Below are 21600 nucleotides of genomic sequence, written 5' to 3'. Positions count from 1 at the left end.
GTAGAGCGGGCTCTGTCACAGCCATAAAGCAAAGCTGATGAAAGCCATATGTGGCTCTGATAGGATGCTGAAGCAAGAAGCAAAACTCTGTTTTGGTCAGAACAGGTACTTTGTCCACATGGTTCAAGAGAAAGCGGCTCGGTGGTTCATGATAAATTATGTTGGGGCAAGGCAGGGGATAGCTTCCCCAGAAAAATGTTGTTTCAGCTGCAAAAACAAGATCAGATTATTTGAGAAGGATGGAAGAAGCAACAGCGAAAGAAGAGAGCACAAGAGAAGCAGCCCCTTTAACAACCTAGGAGCATATGCTAGACCAGAACTCATCCGACCACGTGGTCCCCCGTTATCACCAGTGGAAAAAAGCAGACGCTCATTATCCTGAAGTAGACATATAAAATAGTAAGTGTATATAAAGGCTAACAGTCTGTAGAAGACTTTAAGTACTGCCTGTTGCTATTGGACTTTACACATAAGCCACTGGCTGGCACAGATTCTGTGCATCAGGGTGGTTATCTCAGCGGCAGCTTTCCTTGTCCTCTCCAGGGCAAATTTCAGTGCGTTCTTGAAGTGAGCCCCCTCAACACAGGAAGGTGAGGGGAAAAAAGTCTATAATAGTAGACATCTGCTTATGAATGATCAAGGATCAGCAGCAGCAGCAAAAGGGAAACTATTTAAAAACGCATGTGGGTCATGACTTAGCAATAACCTCTTATTGTTGGCTGCTTTTATGTGAGCAGTGTGATAAGCAGAATCGTGAGCCGATAGAAAAGCGAGAGCGCTGGCTGCTACGGAAAAGCGGGGTGATAAATCCAGAGAACAAGATCTGGCTTAGAGAGAGGAAGGTTCTACCACCAAAACGAAAAGCAGAGGGAAGGGACTGAGAGATTGAGTTGTACTGAATAGGACATGAAATGAGAGGAGTGGGGGAAGAGCTGGGAGGATGGAGAGGGGCAAGCATTTCTCCTGGCAGCTAGAGGATAAAGTATGCCATTGGTTAAGGTAAATCTTTTCCTGCAGTACAAATAGGTGCAATGTTGCAGCTGAGAGCACCTTTCCTTCCTAGCTGCTGTTAGAAAGACTCTTCAGGTCATCTCCCCTCTGACTCCATGGCCACATCCATCCCTCAGTGAGAGGCAGCTGTGAGAAAGCACCTTCAGAACAAGCACCATTTTCTTTCAGGTGGTCCTTTACCTGTAGAAGAACCTGGCTTTGCATACTAACCCCTCCAAGCAGCCAGCTAACGAGCACCTCTGACTCTTCCCTCTCTTGTCTTTGCTCTCATGGCCAGCTTCTCTCCCACTGACTGAAAGAAGGGCCACTGACAGTCCTCGCCCTTCTCAACTGGATGGGCAAAAGCTCCGACGCGATCAGGTGTATCTGATGCCATTCCTCTGTGCGTGCAAGGCCAAGCGTTCGCTATCACATCTCCTGCTGCTAGCTGATGCCCACGTCTTTTCAGTCATAATCAGGTCTAAATTGGTCCCTAAGAGGAAAAGTAAATGTTGCTCGTGCCTGTGCCCATAATCTCCAGTCCTCATGCAGCAATTTACATTTACGCTTTCCAAAGGTCCCAGGCTGGACGGACTTACATCCTGCCCCTGCTTAGCAGCAACCTGGCCTGCTTCGGCCCTGCTTTGGGAAGCCATCAGTGAGAACAGAAGGGTAGAGCGAGGTGGGAAAATTTGCTGTCACTTTAATATATGTTTTCCTGGTTTTGTTTGTCTTTGTGGTTTGTTTTTGTTTGTTTGTTTGTTTTTTTTAAAACAAGTTCTTATATTTGGTCCATAGGTCTTCTGTGGTCCCGAATTATATCACCCTTAATGATCAGCTTGGTTATTTCTTCCTATACAACATTCACCAAATTTACAGCAATGGAAAGAAAAGGAAACACAATGAAACATTTCTTTTTTTTTTTTTACAAAGAAAAAAAGATCAATTTGGCTTTGACTATGCCAACTACCTAGATCAATGGAAAGTCCTTAAGTGTGGGCAAAATGCCATGGCCAGGCAGGTTAGAGGGAGGGCATGAACTTGGGGTTAATAAATGTACCCAACCCATTGTCTCTGGCCACAGGAGGAGTCAGGTCACAGAGGCCAGGCTTGCCTCTGAGAAGAGTGCTCTGGGAGGAGGTGGATACTTGGAGAGCCCTCCCCCTCTTTCCCGTCTCCTTCACAGCTCAAGTTGGTGCAAGGTGGAAGGGAATTGGGAAGGAGTAGGGTCCGGGTACAGGTAGATCCCTGGAAGGCTGGTGGTGTTTTCTCCAGTGGTACCAAGTTGCTGGAGTGGGTTGTTGGCACAGTCGGACTCTTCAGTAAGCTTGGCCTGTCTCTACTGGTAAGAGGCCCAGAACGGCTGAATGTTCTCCCAGCTTCATCCTACGCTGTGTAGACAGACTCACGTTCTTGGCCAAATAATCAACAGCGGCTGAAGAGGAGGGGGAAAAAAAAAGGAGGGTGAGAAAACAGCACAACATTAGCATTTAGTGGAAATGAGTCTTTCAGCATCAAAGGGCGTGTAACCAACAGACCCTGCAGACTGGTTCTTATGAAGAAAGGCCCAACACAGCGGTTGTCACAGACATGAGGGTCCTGCTGCACTCCTAGGAAAGAGTGTAAATAGACGATGGTCCTGCCAGAAACACCTAGGTAGGTCTCCATGGACCTACTGAAAAGAACTAAAACTCTACTTCTGTCATGGAAAAATGGTGTTTCCAGGGGAGCTGCCTGAGGACGAGCCTGAACAGAAAGCCAGCAGGATAAGCCTTCCAGCCTCACCTCCCTGTATCATCTCACGGTGGCAAAGCCAACTCCTGCACTTAGTGATACTGGTGTATACGATTCCAGAGATTTCAGTGGAAGCTCACCAAGTCTGGACAGGGCTTGAATCTGACTCATCCACTGCGTGCTGACTCAAGTCTGCGAGCTCTGCTGCCTGCCTTCATCCACCCTTCCTAAGGGCTTTGCTTATCTCCATCTGGGTGAGAAACGCAGCCACAACTCCTGAGGCCATGCGTGAACCTGTATCCCAGCTTGCCTGACTGCCCCATGGTCTGAGGGGGAAGAGGACTGGGGCAGGATGGTGACATTGCTCATTAGCTGAGCTTCACTCAAAGTCTCTCCCTTTCACTGGCTTTAATGTCTCAAATTAGATTAATAAGGAGCTGGCAGGAGATGTACAATCGGTGCCAATGAGTAAACAAATTTCAGCCATCAACGTCTTGTCAGACGCCTGCCCCAGAGGAGGTCCCTTCCAGACACAAATTCTTATTAGACTTGTCATATCTATTAGAATTCCTTTCACGCTTCTGCGTTCCATCACCGGCATCATTAACACAGCTCCGGCCTTTGGGAACTGCAAGGACCACATTAATCTGGCATCTCTGCTCCTCACCGGCTGGGACAGCACAGGCTGTGCAAGCGTTGGCAGGCTGGCGCGCTGGAAGTGAGCAGGCTCAGCACGGGGTGAATTATCCGGGGCCGAAGTGAGGCCTGCTGGGGAGCACGGCTTCTGCAGGCGGCACAGTGTGAAAGGAGCTGAGTTAAGTAAGTGGAGCTGGCATGCTGGCTGGCACTCGTCGGGGACTGGGATGCTGGAGTAGCTTGACTCGAGCACTGGGCTCTGTAACGTGTTATGGTGCCTCTAGCTTCAGGTGGGGTGTACGTAGGCTTAGACTCCAGCTATGGCTCTTTCCAGACCTTATCAGCTTGGTCCCCTGGTATTTCAGATAACCACATTAAATAATGTCTTTGAGAGGCTGTAGGTAAAGAGCAAATTCACTCCTTGGACATGTTATGTGTGTATGTGTGTGGCTGTGCCTCTGTGTGTGTTGTCAGCTGTGCTCTGGCTGAATTCAGATGGGTGCTTGGGAAAGGAGGGGGGTGAACGGTCGGAGCCGGTCATCCTGCTCTGGGCAGCACCCAGCAAAATGGAAATTTGATGGCAATCCCATCCTTGTGAAAAAAATAAACAAAACAAAAACAAAACCAAAACCAACAACAGGCTCAATATTGCTTTTTGTGCCAATGGGAAGAATTCAAAGGCACCAGGGTATCCCACACCAGAAGTCAAAGACATGGTTTGTTGGTTTAATACAATAGAAGTCAAAATAAAACCAGAAATCTACCAAAAGTACTCTGGGTGTTTATTTGCTTATGTGAGAGAGAAAGTGTGTCTGGTTTCGTGTTTATAAAACAGAGAATAAGGAGGAGAGAAGTGGGGAGAGAGAGATTCTCTGCAGGCCAGGTCCAAAGTCTATCAAAACTACAGAGCTCTTATTTAGAAGCCCTGGTTATGTCCCCTGTTACGCAGAGCCTGCTCCCACCACAGCAACCCCCCCCGTTTTTATCATATCAGTGCTCACTAAAAAGAGTTTTGATATTTTTTGCCGCGTCACAGAAGGAAAAAACATATCATCTGAACTGAACATCAATAAATAATGATCTTGTGGAGGTCACCTCACACTGATCGGCATTTAAACAGCATTTGAAAAGAAGCAGTGAAGAGTCAGAAAGCAGGAGGAATTAGAAGTGTCTGCTAAATACAACATGCACCAAGAAAGACAAGAAAAATTGTTGTTATATCAAGGTCAACTTCATGTAAGCGATTGCTCTAACAGGACTAATTACCAATGAAAACTGTTTCCTCGCATAGAGATTATTGTAAATGGGGCTGATTATAAGAAAGGTTTATAGTGAAGTGGTGACAAGTGGACTTATATATTGCCTGTACAGAGCTGTAAATACAAATATCTATACACATCTGGGCACATATGCAGGATTTGCTGCTTAACTTAGATCCCACCGTAGAACAGCTACAGTTGTGCTGCATCTGCCACGCAGCATGGCACTGGCTTTGGCTGTCAGACTTGCCATCATGCTGGGGGTGACTCCAGCTCCCAGCACCGGGAAGCAGTGGTGCTGTGGATGGTGCGTGATGGTTTCTCACCTACCTTCCTTGCCTTCCTGACTAGCTACCTGCGTGTCTCTGGGTATAGGGCACGTCTGGGCTAATTCTGTCGGCCACGCAAGACTTGCTGCTGGGCACAGGTCCATTGGCAGCCTGGACTCTCGTGACTATTAACAGGAAAACATTCCTGTTCTGAGCCAAGCCCAGTGGGCTCTAAACTGGGCTTGTAAATTTAATGGGTGTCTAGCAGAAAAGAGGGAGCCATGTGACAGAAATCAGGAAAGGGGGGCAAATAAAGCAACATAAATAGGGCTGCATGAGCAGTTTTTCATCAGCATAAGGAGAGGCCCAAGTAAAAATTCCTGTAGCAAACCAAGACAAACCCTTCTTTCTCTTTCCTTCTCCTTTTCTGGTCTCTCTCTCTCAGAAAATGTAGCTCGTCCTCCTTATTTTATTTTTTACACACATGGGTGTGACTAACGTCTTGCCCAAGGGAATCTTTATTGGAAATACATGGTATTGGAATTTGTTTAAGATTTTTATCAATAGCACGTGTGTCCAGCCTCACATCCAGAAGCGAGGGGAAGGTCAAGGGGTCACAGATCAAACTCCCGAAAAACAAAAAAAGGAGGGGTGGGGGGAAGCTGCTATTGATCCCGTCTGCCGCCACAGCCGGTTCTCATTTAGCTGTAGAAGTTAAAGACATTAAAGGGCTGTGACGGAGAGGGGAATAAAAAGCCACAGCCAAATGGAAGGAAAGGTCACTGAGGACAAGCTATGGGCAAGCAGGAGCGCTCCTGGAGGAAGAGGATGCACCTTTAACCCTCCGCGGATCACTCTCTCACAACACCACACTTATTATTAGTTTAACACCGGCAGGTGAGCCCTTTGCCAGGCTCGCTGGTGTTTTTGTGACCCAACCATCCTGAAGGAGAAACAGACCCTTCTCAGGGTCCCTCTGCCTTTTGGGTCTGAGGTTTGGGTTCAGGATTACGCACTGGCTTAACGTATTTTATAGCAGAACCTCTGGGCATGCACCCAGCCCTTACCTTACAGAGGGCAGGGGAGGAAGTGACACATACAGTTTTGCACCACTAAAGGATGGCATTAAAATCCCAGCTTTCCTTTGGCTGAGCAGGATGAACACATTGTAGGGCTTCTGGAGAAGCAAGACTTGGCGAGGGGAAAGGAGAGAGGTCTGGAAGTTGTCCTTTCCTAATAGAAATGTTTTACCTAAAATATTTCAATTGGGACTTTTGAATTGGACTGCAAGGGTGTTGAGGAGGCTGTGTGGAGCAATCTCCATCTGTGTCTGGTGAGTAGATTCCCATTTTCTCTCTAGATGGACAGATTTCCATGGGAATCCCTTCCAATACAATATCCACACCTTCTTACATTCCCTCCCTCTCTTCTCCTGTTCCCTACACAGTGGGAATACAATCAGTGCACTTACTTTGTCCATACTGTCCATATTGGTAGCCAGCCACTGGGTCCACACTGTAACTGGTGGTGCTGTAGGTGGGAGGACAGTAGGACTGGGAAGTCGGGAGGCTGTCCACAGACTTGATGGAGTCACTCCGCTGGCTGCAGCTGGCAGAGATGGAGTTGGTGGTGTCCAAGCCACCATGAAGGGGAGAGATGGAGAAGTCAGCCTGGGGTTGTGGAGGAACCCCACTGGGGTTGCTCAGGATGCTCATCACCTGGAGAAACACAGGAGACAACACGTCGATATCTGGAGGAGAAAGGGTACATGTGCAGCTGCCTTCATGCATACCAGGGAGAAACAGTCTACATATAATGGTGCTCTATCAGTATAATATACAATATTAATACAGGTTTGGCCAGGCTGGAGAGTGAAGGCCTGCTTCCACCAAATAACAACAGACAGACCCCACAGTTGGCTCCTCTGTCTCTAACGCTTTATTTGAAAGACCTTAGTAGGGATAATTGAGAAGTTCCTTCAGAGCACACTCAATCTTTGTTCCTTCTTTCCTGACATGCCAACAACGTGAGCTGTGCTGTTCAGGATAAACACTGGAGAAAGGAATAAATTTGGGACTAGCCTGCTCAGCACGCACTGCCATGAACTAGCACCCCCTCCCTTCCTACAAACAGCCCTCACAGAAGAGGAGACACATAAAACGGAGCAAAAATCTACATTTTCAGAAAGGGACGCTGAAGACAGCCCCTTTCTTTGGAGGTCTGAGTGGGGCTTGGTTTGCAAACGTCCCTAACCAAACCAGACACAAACCCTTTCTGGCTTTGATGCAGATTCAGCTTTAGGGACTGAAATGTCAAAGTTTTCTTTACCCACAAATGTTAAAGGATAACAGGTCCTGGTTCAGCTTATTTCAGTATAGTGCTTGGTTTGAAAATGTAATTACATTTGCACACAAGCAATCTTCCTACTTTGAGACCTGAAACAGATGAACTTCTTTTTTTTCTTCTTTTGCAGCAAAAATGCCAGATTTGTTCCTGTGGGTGAGTTTGGGGTAAGCCGCTGCCTACAGGCCTTCACACAAGGCCCCTGATCCTGCTAGCGCTTTAATGCAATTGCCTTCTGCAATCAGCAAAATTACCCCCGGGGCTGCCAAGTTAAGAGTGTAAAGAGTTTGCAGAAGCAGGGCCGTGGCGAGGGAAGGAAGGGAACTCCTGATGCCTCTTGGTTGATCTCCACAGCCGCTGCAGGCGTGCCTTGCCGTATTTGTGCCGGGGAAGGGCGGGGGGAGAGGGGACAGCCAGTCACCTCGGGGGGCCAGGCCAGCACTCAGATGCCGAGCGGCTGAAAATCTCCGAATTTAGCATAACCTTATTGACATCAATTAAAGTGGCAAATTGGAAATATTTGGAGCCTGGCAAGTGGTAAAATGAGCCCTTTATCCCCCACCAGCGGCCTGGTGAGCTATTGTGCAGAGGATACATTCTCTGGAAGGACACAAGAGGGGTTGTATAGAGTGGCGTCTCCCCTTCCTGCTCACCCCGACACCTTCTCCATCCCCTCCTCCCTCACCTTCCTGCTGGCGCGGGGGCTTAGGCTGAATGACCGGCTACGCGCTGGCCTTTGCTTTCTAAAGCTTCTCCTCCCCCCGGAAGGACTCTGGAGTCCTGCTAAGACGCTTTCTCTTGATGTGATGCCACCTCCCGACTCAGCCAGCCTGAGATCCTTCCCAGGCATTTGTCTGGGAGAGAAATTCGGGAGCAGGGGTGGCTGGACCCCCGCGGAGGGGGAGGTGGTGGGGAGGTACTGGGGACGAGGTTAGTTAAAAAGCCTGGAAAATCAATCTAACCCCAACTACTGGGTTTGTCTGCAGTGCGGTAGAGAGACACAAGAATGAGCTTTGAACAAGCTAAGTAAAAGCAGCACAGTGGCAGCAGCATAGAGCTCAGACAGTGTTCATTTACCCTCTCCTCCTTCAGGGTTTTCAGCCTGCACTGAGCTTAGAGTTTGCTACTGGTCCCCAAAAGTTAAACCTAGCTTAGCTGTCTCTACACCATGGGGCAGACGGTGCTCCAGACAGAGCCTAAATTACCTCCAGCTCTCCAGACCCTCCGGGCACAGCTTCTTAATCACAGTGATTAAGCCTCAAGGTATCTAGATGAAGTTGTTCAGCCATAACGCTGTGCAAAATGTGCCCATGGAACTCCCTGCCCCATGACAGCACGAAGAAAGAAAGAAGAAAGGAAATTGCATTTAAATATGCAAGACAGAGTGGATTAATATGAGAATAGGGCTGTCATGCTTTTCTATGTGGATGTAACGTAAACCTCTCTGCCTCAAGGCTTATGCAGCGGGGAAATCATGGGAGTGCAGCCTGAAGGTAGGTTTTCCAGCTGCAAAGTTATTTGTAACCTTTCACTAAAGCCGGGTCACGAACTTTGATCTGGCTCAGCTATGAATCCTCTTCTGCCCCTCGATCCCGCCGGCTGCAGGCAGACCTCAGAGCTTCAGCATCGCCTTAGCTCTAGGTGTTGCACCCTGCACCTCTTTGCCCTGACCGATATTCAGAACACTCGCGTATACAGCAGCCAAGAGACATTATTTGATTTCATTCGCAAGCAGAATCAGATGTTTAAAACAATAAACATCCTTCTTGCGTGCACGAAAACACAGCCATATGAATTAGAAGTTATTTTTGGAAAGCTCCAGCTCGGGCAGCACAAAGCCGGATGGTTTCGTCTCTCCCTTCCTGAGCTGTCCAGGTCTGGCAGTGCTGCCTGACTGCAGACATGCCGCCCGCGCCGCCGAGCCCTGCAGGTGCAGAAAAGAAACGGTGCGCTATAAAATGAAGGGCGACTGGAACCACTCACAGACCAGAGGGTTTTCTAGTGCTCTCCCTCCTGGCCATCTCGCCCAAAAGGTCAGCTGCTTTGTATTACTCAGAGAAAATAAAAGGCTCTTAAAGCAAGCAGAAGTCATATTAACACTTCCGCTAAGGCCCTTTTAAAAAGAAAGGGGGATGTAAAGCAACGTTGGTAAATGAAACCCAGATTCACACTCTTCAAAATCAGAGGAGCTGAGACGGGAGAAGACACTTGCACAAATCCTACTAAAGACAGTAATTGGCTTTAATCAGTCAGAATCAGGACTGATTTCTAATCCCAGATCTGCTACTGACTCACAAGGGCTTGTGCAAGTCACTTAAGCTAGGACTCAACTCAACTAACCTTAGCCATGTGAAGTTAAGTTTCTACTCTCTGCTAATCCTCTAGAATCCCTCTACAGAGATTGACACATCTGAAGGACAATTCATCCCACCCTAAGACCCCTTTCTGAAAAAGACGGGCTGAATTTCCCTCTGGAAAACCGCGGTGAAACATAAGGACGCCAATATTTCATCATGAGGATGCCAGGGTGGAAAACGGACAGGTAACTGTACAGAGGTTGGAAAGGGGAGGTGCTAGAAGGTGGCTACAGGATACACATCCCTGCTGGATGCTCCCATGGAGGCAGGGTGGCTGAGTGCTGCAGATGAACCCTGACAGAGGCTGTGGGGCTCAGCTGAGCCAGGAGCCCCAAAGATCTCTCTCTGTTTCCTCTTCAGCAACACCGACCGTGGGAAGCGTCTGCCTTTTCCAGGCATGCTGAGAGCAATTTGGGGCTGAGCTCCCCTGAGACTCTGTTTGCATAGGTTTGTCAGAGGACGGCATCCAATCTTCCCCACCCCAGGACACAAAGGTGTTAGAAATAACAAGAGTGAACCGGAGATTTCTATTCCCTCTTCGCTAGGCAGCCACCCAGCACGGATAACCCTACAAGAGCCCTCCAGCCTTGGCAGGCCCGCATTATCTGACTTCTAGTTTCAGCTGGATAAACTCATTTTCCAGGCAACTTTTGAACTTAGGAAAGTCTGGGGCATCTGGAGAAATCCCCTCCTGAAGAATGCAAAGTCCTTTTACCTCTTCTTTTTGACCTTGCTTTCTTATAATTTATTACTTCTTGGTGCATTATCATCACTAACTAAAAATCAATACCCACTTCACATCTGTAAGGTTTTATCTGGAGGGAAATCTGCTACCTGTCCATCACAGTGATTGACAGCCTTCCCTTTCCCCTCCCTCTCATCAGTTGTCTCTCTCCCTTTCCCCATCTCCTTCCCCTTTGCTGCTGTCCCAAATCAGTCACAGGCATGGCGTGGGCTTGCACTTCGGGGTAAGTCAATAACAGCCACGGTGCTAGGAGCCTTCGGCCTTGTTTCTACCCTTTCTGGAGGTCATTTGTCATGGGGGAGAGGGGGTAGGGGTCTTGATGTGTTGGGGAGACCAAGGTTAATGCACAAAGACCCTCCTGGATGAAAGAGCCAGCCCCCCTCCTTGCCTCCTGCTGCTGCCTCCCTCCCCACCCTCATCTCTGCAGCTCCCCCCTGTTCCCCCCCCGGGATGTTTCATCACTCTCTCCCATACTTTAAAAGAAGGGGAGTTAAAAAAATGTAATTAATTCCCTCCATTTCTGAGCTGGCCCTCAGGGCCTCTGGCCGTGGAAACTGTAGCAGGGGAAATGTGCACCCTTTATGATAAACGAATGTGGCTTTGCAAAGGGAAGTGCAATTAGGGCCTTCAATCTGTGCAATCAGGCCTTCAGATTTTAGGTTTGGGGGCTAGGGGGGGACGGTTGGGTGTGTTGGGGGGGGCAGGAGGGGCTCGAGGGGCAGCCAAGTGATAGGGAGAGATACGGCTTAGATAGAGAAGAGTGTGAGTGCATCCAGGAGGGGAGAGGGAGGGTAGCAGATAAGTTTCAGGGCAAAAACTTGCCCCTGCGGACCTGGCTGCTTCACCTCACAGGTCTCTGCAGTCAAGAGCTCTACGAGAAATACCAGGGCAGCCCAGGCCATGCCGGACAGGCTACACATCCTCTGAGTCCCTACACCTCATCAGTTTGCTTTAGGCTTGCTAAGGTACCCAGCCAGTAGAGACATCAGGCCCTAGACACGGCAGGCTTTATATCTACACTCAGTGATGCTACACTGCCCCGTGACCAGGAGGACGCAGAGGTGTTGTAAGGAGATCAAACCCAAGCAAACAAAACGATGGGGAGGCAGGAGCCTGCGGACCGCATTTTCCAGAGTGACCCCTGATTCTGTGGTGTCTCCATTTCTGGACACCCGATTTGACACAGCGGAAAGCGTCCAAAATCAGAGGCTGCCTTAGAAAAATGCTGCATTTAGAAACTGCTGAGCCTGGCTAAGTTCTGAATAAAGGGAAGACGTAATGATCTGCAGCTAGCTGAAGGGTGTTAACTCCAGAGAAGCATCCGGGTGGTCCCAAAGGAATGCAAACGGGATACCAGGCAGAAACCGAAAAGGAAAAAACAGAGGAAGGGTCTCCTGGCAGTGGGTCATATTTCTGAGGCGGTGGTACTGCTTTCGGAGGAATGGGTAGAAATCCTCTCTCTTTGGGAAAGGCTGGAAATGTGATCAGTTGGAATATTTGATACTACATCAGGCAAAAAAACACTAGGAAATTCTCCGTTGTGAAGCGTGTTTGTAGGCTGAAATCTCTCTGTTTCAGCTTCTGTGGTGTCAACATTTACACCACTTCATAGGGAAAGGAAAGCCTGACAGGGCTCTGATGGCCATGCTGGGAAACATGCTGGATCTTACGGATTTACTAAGGTCATGGCCCAAGCTAACAATTTGCTCTGAGTTCCTCCATGAGGGCGTGGTCTCTCTACCATTTGTGGTCAATTCAGCTTCTGCTCTGGTCGTGCTCTGTCCTCCAAGATTGTTCTTAGCTACTTGGTGGGGACCCAGCTTAATCTTTTCCATCTTTATTTTGCAGCCTGTTCAGCTAATCTTTTCCTTCTCTCTTGCAGAAGGCAACCCTTCCTCATATTAATGTTTTTGATCTCTGTGGATTCATTTTCACTTGGTGGGAAGAGTCGATTATTCTATACATACATTAAATGGAAACAAAATGAAAAGGTGACTGTGGGACTACTGAAAGCCAAAGAAAGAGTTGGGAGGAGATAAATACAGTTTCCCCAAAGATCTTCACTTGAAAGGAGGATAAATATATGCAAATATGCCCCCAGGTAGGACTAAAATGACTTATGTAGCAATCTCTAACACTGCACTCACAAAACCAAGCAATTAATTTTGAGTATTTTCTAAATCACTAGACCCAGCTGAATTGTATCCCAATATACCAAACCAATCCAGTACATACACCCATTAAATGTGATTTTGCAATCAGGCCAAGGATCCAGACAGTGTTTCACACTTCTTGCACCTAGAAAATGTCTGATCTGGGTAACTGCAGTCCCTTCCATCTATTGTAATTTCCAATGACATTTTGGAGCCCAGGGAGCAAACTTCACATTAGCCTTCTTGAAGGGTAACTTCACTGACTTCAAGCACGGTCCTGATTCACACTGCTATAAATGAGCCGGTGAGTTAACCCTTTACTTCTATTTTCTTGTGGATTAAAGTTTAAGAAACCTGATGCTGTGCTGCCCCAGCTTTACCTCACCTAGCCAGGTATTTATAATCCATCTTGTTTTGGGCACCCTGCTTCTGTAGAGATGTACAAATTATGGAGAAGGTCTAACATGATTCTATGATTCTATGTTGCTAGTGCTACAGAGAACAGTGTTACGAATACAAGCTAACACAATCTCACAAGTCCTCCCTGCAACAGGAAGACTCCAGGGCTGACGTGGCTGCTGCTGTATAGCAGTAATGTCTCATTTTTGTAACCTTCCCCACTCCATTGGAAAATATATGGAGGCCAGTGAAATGCCTTTCCCAAGGCCACAAGAAGTGTGTCAGAAGCAGAGCCAGGAACAGAACACAACGTGCCTGAATCCTTTCTGGTGTGTATGGGACAGATCATACCAGATCCCTTCAAAGTGAAGGTCAGAAACGGTTACTGTGGACCTGTGCTTGAAAAGTGGTACAGTTTGGCAGTGAACAATAAACCCAGAAATATCATCAATGCCTTTCAGTGACTTAAAACATCTGAAGGATGTTTCAGTGCCATAGGGGAGTGGTCTAGGACACAGCGGGTGGAATGGAGATGAGCGTTTGTGTCCTAAAATGACCCTGTTCACTTGATGGATGAAGAACTGCCACACACTCATGATGGAAAGGGCTTGGGGAGATGCTGGGGATGAGATGGAGCTGGGGATGCAATGGTGAGCTGCAGCAAAGCAGACCAATGCAGGCTGCACAAGGGGAGGATTAGAAAAAAAGGCGATGGGAAGTTATTACCTGATTGTTCAAGGCTATGGTGAGGTTCCACCTGGAGCACTGCATCTTGTTTTGGGCACCCTGCTTCTGTAGAGATGTACAAATTATGGAGAAGGTCTAAAGAAAAGTTTCTAAGCTATACAAAAGAATGGGAAGGTCTTAGCTATAAGGGTAAGAGAAAACGCTTAAGTCTGGATGGTCTGGGAAAGAGGAGTGGGCTCTTCTTGCAATGGAAATACCATAAGGAAATCAGAAGCACCATGGGGTTATACATCCAATAAGGGCTATGAGGAATCCTGCAGTAGAAGCGTAATTTGGAGGGGAAGGGTGGGGGCAACACTGTAAATGGGAATTACATTAAAAACTGCTTGATCTAGAAACACGAGCCACTATCCCTGGCATTAGGGCACCAAACTCTACTATCACTTAGATAAAGGCAGATGGCAAAGTTTTTAGTAGTCTGGATAACCAGAGAGGAAACAAAAAGACATGCCGTGATAGTACAGGCTGTTTAAGGTAAAGAAGGGTCCCGGTTCTATGCTTCAATTTCACTAGCAAGCAAAATCAAGAGACATGGACTCACCCCTTCCAGAAATGGGAGAGACTCAAGCCAAAAGGCTAACTAGCATCTTGCCATCTTGAAACTGTCAAAGGGGTCTGATTTCCATGCACTGCTGAGTATCTCCCCTCTGAAAATGGGCAGTTTGTGCTTTACTAACCACTGACATCATAATTCACCTTGTACTATCTAAGCGTGAGGTGTTTGTCCTGAATAAATTGGAATTGCTAGGATATTTTATATAGAATAACCAAAAGAAGGCCAATGCTTCCCAAATGCGCCGGTTGGCAAACTGAGCCACCCCCCCTCCTAATTTCCAGGTAGTAGACTGCATTCACAGAAGTGACCATAAGCAAACTCTACCCTGACGCTGTTTTCCTCGTGAATACGTTTCTCTGTGAAGGCCAAGTAAATACACTGGAAAGTTTCCATGGAAAAATGCATGAGATAAGAGTATCTCCGGGCAACTTTACACAGGGTATTAATTGCAGGGATATGAATCTTGCTTGTGGCATTTTGGAACTCACAAAGTCACCTGGGACGAGAAAGCAGAAAGGGACAACCATGGAACACCGGAATTCCTAAACATTTCCAAAACAGCAGAAGAACTTTGGCTGTGGAAATGGGCTGGGCTTGTGTCTTTTCTTTTGCACCTATTTGTCCATTCTTGGGTAAGCTCAGTCATGCTGATGGCAGGCGCAGACCAAAATGCTTTTAGGTCTCGGTGAGACAAAAATACCAAAAAATAAACAAACACACCCCAAGGTTTCCTGCTAAATCAGCCCTAAATCTATGGCTGTGCATCTGCCTGATGTGAATAATGGCAGGGTGGGGAGATCACACAGCACAGCTAAGTCCCAGGGAAATTAAAACTGCTTTATAAACTTCTGTTATTCCTCTCTTCAGCAGCCCCACGCCAGCAGAGACTAACAAAGACAAACCAAAATTCACAGAAAGGTCTCTTCTTCCCCTCCTCCCTTTCCATTTCTCTCCCTCTTTTTTTTTTTTTTTTTTTTCCATTTCTCAGCTAAGCTGATCTGTGCTCGCTCACTATCACAACCCCCTGCGGACACTGGTAATGGAGTGCGGGTGCTGACTTACTGCTTCGAAACAAGATTTCCTGAGATCCTTTGAGTCCGCTCCATGCCCCCCCTCGCCTGCTTTTCTCTCTCTGTCTCTCTCTTTTTGGAGAGTAGAGGGGAGCCTCTATAAATGTGAAAGGAGCTCCACTACAAAGAATCCCCCGAGTGGCATATCCCAGCCCCAGGCGAAGCTGCTTGGTGCACTGATAGTCCTTCGTATCTGCTCTAGGACTCCTCTTTCTCTTCCCCTCCCTCTTTCTCTGATCAATCAAGGGCTGTAATCAGTTAAGGTCCAGCTTAACTGCAGTGTAAGATACACCAGTTAAGCAAAGCCAATGCCTCCAGGGTTCCCATCGTAAATACGGAGAGGTCATGGGGAGATGAAATAACCCTGATAAGTTCAGCAAGTGCAGGGCTAGCTAGGCTCGCACCAAACACTTAATAACTTGAGCTGGCAAAAGAATGGAAGAAAGGGAAAATCAGAAGCGCTTCCTATTGCCAGTTCCTCTGCTGCTTGTTTGCTGCTCTCTCCGTTCCCTGCGTTCCCAGGGCAGGGGGGCTTGGTGCATTTTTTAAGGTGAGGTTTCTCTTTCCAGCTTATCCTAATGAATGCACAACCCAGACCACAACCCTTTCTGGGAGCACCTCAGCTCAGTTTGGATCTTCTGAGGCTACCACAGGGATGAATTTTTTAAGTCAGGACCTCTTTTTCCCTCACCTGTAGGAAAATCACAGCTCCTGAATCCAAGGAAATGCCTTTTGCAGCCCTGCATAGTGCCATGTGCTGTCCCCTCAGACTTCTCTCTGCTGCTAGGGAGCACTGTGGTGTTTTCAAAAACAGGGAGCTGCTTGCTTTTGCCAAATGTGAACCCCAAAACCCTCATGGGATCTGACCTTGGGGATAATTGAGCTGCATCCACCAAGGTGCTGAATCCACTGGTGTGGAGGCATGAGTGTAAACAAATAGGAGAAATGAGAAGAAAGTGGGGATCCTTGCTGAAAACACTGGCTTTAATAACTCTTACAGCTAAGATGTTCTAGCTCGACAACCTCTTTGCCTGTTTTGCTCCATAAGGCTTTTTCTTTCTCTCCAAAAATATCTGTTCTCAGAGAAGGTCCAGGGAAAAATGAGCCCTTTGTATTCATTATTTGTAATCACCTTTACACTCCAGGGAAAAATGAGCCCTTCGTATTCATTATTTGTAATCACCTTTACACTAAGTTCATGCTGCGCTGGATCTAAACAGCTTATAGTTTCATAATGCACTTGAAGAGAAGGCTGGGGACACCCGGACTGTCGAGGGGACTTTCCTGTGCAGGATGAGCTACTGTCTGCTTCCATTTCTGAAACCTCAGAGCTCATTTCTGCCTCTCAGATGTGAGAAATCTGGCATGATTCGGTCACCATCAAATCCGCACCCAAATTCTACCTGGTCTTAATCCTGAACTCATGACTCTAGCTGAACACAATATGAGGTTTGGATCCAAATACCACTGCATCGGCTCCCGTCTAATTGGACGTTGGCCCACTAGGCATTACAGATAGGAAAAAAAAACATGTAGGAGTTATTAAAAACGATGCAGACACACAAAGAGCAGAACAAAATCTTTAACCAGAAGCGATAAGAAAGCCTTACAGGATTTGAGTTTAGATAAGTATCCCTCTTTGAGTCCTCCAGCTCTTTAAAAGCTATTTGGACTGGAGTTTTCCTGTGGTGTTATAGGTGCTTATTTAAGGAGGGGATGAGATTAATTCTTCCCTGGGTATTTTGGCACTCCTGCACCTGGGGTCTGCCGAGGAGCAGCACAAACCTCAGTAAGTCTGCAATTATTATTTGAGTAGCCATCACAAACAGAGGGAGTCTTTGAACAATAAAGTATAAAAATAGAAGCTCCTGGGCTAACACATCATTAACTTCACTGCCTTCTTATTTGTCTAACACAATTTTACTTTGGCTAAGTCTGAAGGTACTCCAAACTAAAATATTTTTTTAGAATTATAATATGAAGCCACCAAAAAGTGATTTCAAGCATCAGGGTAGCAAAATGCCTATCTTTAAACCCTTGCTTTTCTTAGGAACATCATTTACTGCCTTGAACTAAGTGATTTTTAAGGAGAAAAGAATACACTGATGAAAGGTAGCTGTCTGCTGGCAAAGCTATGTCTGTGCCGAAGGGAAGGGTCCTACCTCATTAAAATTAAACCTTTTCCAAATGAAAACAGCAATACATTTACTAAGTGGATATGTCAACCAGCTCATAGCTTTCACTCCCGTATAAATACAAGCAAAGAACTTTATACATTAACCCCGCAACTCCTGGCTGAGCTATGAGGTCTCTTTTATGAAAATATCTTGATCAAAAGCCTCCAAAAAATGGCAAATCCCCTAACTTGTTGAGTAGAGGTATGCCCGTTGCCTGTCCACCTCGCTGCAGTAGTGCAGGTATCACACCCTTGTATTACTCGAGCAGAGTTTTTAAGGCATCTCCTGCGTGCAGAAGTTTAAAAGCATACAAGCCACTGCTGATCCAGAGATAAATGGTGGAAAAGGGATTAGAGATACTTAGCGGAGGAGAGGGAAGACTCAGGAAGGGCTGATTATTTTAAAGATATGACTATTTAAAGATAATGATTGCATAAATTTAATTAATGCATTTTCATGCTGCAAATGGCCGTTTTGTAATTAATGTATCTGGCCTCGCTAAGCATGGGAGATCACATCTCCCAGCCCCCCCTCCCTTCTCAATTCCCCCCTCCGCCTCTCGTTTAATGAAAGACAGAAAGCAGATGACAGAAACAATTTGTCAGCCAGTACGGGTGTCAGATGCCTAATTGGTTGCGCTGAGTTAGTGGAAAGTAAAGGGGGAGAGGGTCGAGGCTGGGGGGGCTCTTTCCTCTTTATCCAAGGCTTCAGGGTGGGTGTCTGTATTGGCGGGGGGGAGCGAGGGGGCGAAAGTGTTTCTTGTTAATTGATGAAGATTAGGACACAGATTGGCTGTGGCAGGGACTGGGCAGTGACAAGAAGGGGACAGGAGAGGCTGGTTAACACCCGTGCAAACAAGCTGCCATATCTCACAATACGTTAAGTCCCGGCAGCATTGACAACATCAATGGTTATCTCCCGCACTCCCCGCTCCCGCTGCACCCCGGTACCCCCGGTCATAACTGCTGGGGCAAGAGCTTAGTGCATGGATCAGCGGCCCTGGGCACATCTTTCCTCCATTTGGTTCGCACCCTCTGGCTTAGAGAGGAATTGTGACCTTGGCAGAAAGTTCGGGACCCCGGGGAAAGGGTGCTGGATGTGGGAGGATGCAGGGCTGAGGCCATGGGCAAAGCAGAGAGACCAAAGCCCAAAAACCAGACCACTGCCTGGGTCTTACTTGCCCTAAGCCCTGCCCTGGGTTCAGACCACTGTGTCAGTGTTAGCACCTAAGAGAGCCTCAGAAAATCTGCGTGTCCTGTCTCCTCCTCTCCCTGCCTCACTATGAAACTGTCTTAAAAACTGCAAAATTAAGCAAAACTGGAGTTAACGTATGTACCAGCTGATGCCTGAGCTTTGTGGGTGCATTTGGGTCACCAGTAATAAAGCTTCCGTCTGATTAATTCTCCCCTGGTCATTATGTGGAGAGGAAAACCTCCTGTCCACACAAAAAGGCCTGGGAGTCTGGAGCTTTCTATATCAGGGAGCCGACCCCCTGAACTCCAGCAAGAGCTGAGCATCCTGACCCTCAGACACCCCCCGAGAGAGCAGCAGGACAGAACACGTGCTATCCAAAGTCACCCCTATGTAAAAAGCACAAATGTGTCTTATTCCTGCAACATTCTTTTTTCTTCAAAGATTTCTGTGACCTGCTTTAATGTATTTATCATCAGCACTCGGCAGAGCAGGGCTGCCACCTCTCACCTTACAAGTGGAAAAGTGAGCCCAATAAAGGCTAAAACTTGAGACGGCACAGAAGTTTATGGGGGAGCAGGAATTTGAATGAACATCCCAAAACCAAGGTTGATGTCCTCATTCCAGACAGCCTTGTAGTTAGTTAAGCACAGAAATGAGGGGAACTTCAAAACATTAGCACCATATGATGCTGTTTAGTGTATCTATAGGCCTTTCCCTGGAAGATAGAAGAAAGTTTTACAAAGGTGGGAACAGTTTTACCTGCTCTGTTTCACTGCCACACACAAAAACGTTGATGGGTAGAGAGGCATGGGGAGAAAGAGATAAGAATAGAAAATGTTGAGTTTCCATGCTGAGCTCTGATCACGTTGAAGCACGCAGCCTGCAGTAATGAAAATACTACTAAGCTTCTGCATTATATTACAGGTCCCTCTATAAAAGGTTTACAAAGGGTCAACAGGTGGTGAATAAATGTTATCAAAAAGATAAACAACATTTTCTTTTTGATGAAAGAAAGCCTTTCAAATAGCATAAATGAAAATGGAAAGGAAATGGGTGAGGGGGACAAGTGCAAATACAAACTTTTGATCAAAAGATCAAAATGAAGTAAACCACTGCAATTTGTAACAAAAGGATATTGAAAATAAAATGTCCAGTTGCAACATTTTTGTCTCTTTGTTTATAAAGAGAGAAAAATAAACTTTCCAGACATAGTTGAATGAAATTAAACCATTTCGCTCTTTCCAAAATGTCCTAGCAACCCGTCCCCTCACCCGTAGTGATCTCAGTTATCCTTTCCACTGCGGGGTGCGCATGTTACAGATACACCACAGCACTTGGTGATTTATAACTGAAGCCACTCATATTGCTGTTTATTTGTGTTGCAATGACACACAAGTGCTGCAATCAAGGGGCATGTCCCACTCCACAAGACCCTGCACAAAAAAAAAAAAAAAAAAAGAAACAAAATCCAAAAGCCCCAAAGCACTGGATATTTCAGATCTGGAGACTGGAAATCTCCCCTCGGGCCTGGCCCTCTTTCTACTCCCATCCCAAGAAAGCAAACCTAGAAGAAAAAAAAAGGCAGGGAAGGCACCAGATTCCTGAATCTCTTCTCCTGCAAAGTCAAGAGAGCGGAAGCCAAGTCTGGTCCAACCCTAAGAATGAAAAAAAAGGGCCTTAGGTGCTGCAGATAAAAGGGAGGAATGGAAATTATTGATTAATCCCTTCCAAAAATTTACCATGCACAGGCACTGAAGAAGTACTCAGCATCTACTCCTTCCATAAACACAACCCACACACACCTTGGCACAGTCCTTCAGACCCTCACACACACCCAGCTTTTTCCTTCTGTTTTACAAAACATGAGTGGGAATCATTGAGCTCCGCTGGGGAGGAATATGGTCTATTGTGTATTAAACAACTGCTAAATGATTACAAGCACCATATTGGCTGAGAAAAATAGCAGGCTGCGGTGAGTCGTGCCTGTCACGTCACTGCTCCTGCTTGGCAAATAAGTTCTAATGCACAATTGGTATTTATTAGATGACATACAACAACTGTCTCATTAAATCAGGGCTTGAGCGTAGGCCGGAAATCTTAATTTAAAGTGTCACCAGCTATTGAAATCAGATGGTTTAGGCAGAAGCGGAGTGAAGGGAAGAAAAAGGAAAAAAAACGGGGCCTAAAGAAGTAGGAAACCGTCACTGGTCCTAACCCACCTTTTGAAATGGGTTGTGATTTCTATGCTGGTGTGGGCACTGGTTCAAAAAAATATTTGTTCTGCATTTGCTTTCTCTACGTGCACTTTCAAATTCTCCCCCTAATAAACGGTTGGGCACCTTTCTGTGTGTTTTAAATGCAGCGTCGAAAGCAAAGGTTAATGCTGGAGATTGCATTCCAATTGAAAACGCGGCAACCGGTAAATTTGGTTTGTTTAGAGTGGAAATGCTTGAACTGCTGTAGATGGGTGGCGGGTGCGAGAGCGTGGGGAGAGGGGGGTGGGAGATGCTCCCTGCGCCCTGGCTCCTCTCCGGACAAAATTAAATTTCAAAGTTTAATGAGTTGCGAAGGGCGCTGGATTAAAAAGCCTGGTCCCTGCGCTGCCAAAACTGAAGCAGTGCGATGAAGAGAGAGAGAGAGAGAAAAAAAAAATCCCACCAAACCCAAAACGTCAGGGAACAGAGCAAGTGAAAAATGTCAGGGCAAATTGCTCTTGACAGTGTTAATATCTGCACCTCATAGCAATAATTACATGTAAATAAATAGTGAAATAGCTCTCAGCTGGAGTCTGTACTCTGAGTGCAGATGCCACTAACAGCCAGCTGGGGACCTTTCGCTCTTCGATTGCCGTTTTCCCCCCTTTCTTCCCTCCCTCCCCTCGTTTCATCTATGCCAGAGCTGAGAGAGCAATTGCTAGCGACTGCAGATCTGTTCACAGCCCTCCCCCCTTTCTCATGGCACCGCGTTTGCT

General features: G+C 46.8%; 1 protein-coding gene across 3 annotated transcripts in view; it reads right to left on the bottom strand.

The window, feature by feature from the left end:
- Nucleotides 1-2309: 2309 nt before the first annotated feature.
- PAX7 (paired box 7) overlaps nt 2310-21600 on the bottom strand; it is a gene marked incomplete at both ends in the record, with an annotated part of 101881 nt that continues 82590 nt past the window's right edge. For 2 of the 3 annotated variants that reach the window (XM_082493686.1, XM_082493685.1), the window contains 2 exons: nt 2310-2425; nt 6360-6606. In XM_082493686.1, coding sequence (XP_082349812.1) covers nt 2310-2425; nt 6360-6606 — 363 coding nt within the window. Of the gene's footprint in view, nt 2426-6359; nt 6607-13611; nt 13678-21600 lie in introns of all 3 variants that reach the window. The other variant, XM_082493684.1, reaches the window with a different exon arrangement.

This window comes from Vanellus vanellus (assembly GCF_965231255.1).
Source record: "Vanellus vanellus genome assembly, chromosome: 20".
NCBI classification, from domain to species: domain Eukaryota; kingdom Metazoa; phylum Chordata; class Aves; order Charadriiformes; family Charadriidae; genus Vanellus; species Vanellus vanellus.
This window is presented reverse-complemented; position numbering and strand designations above follow the sequence as displayed.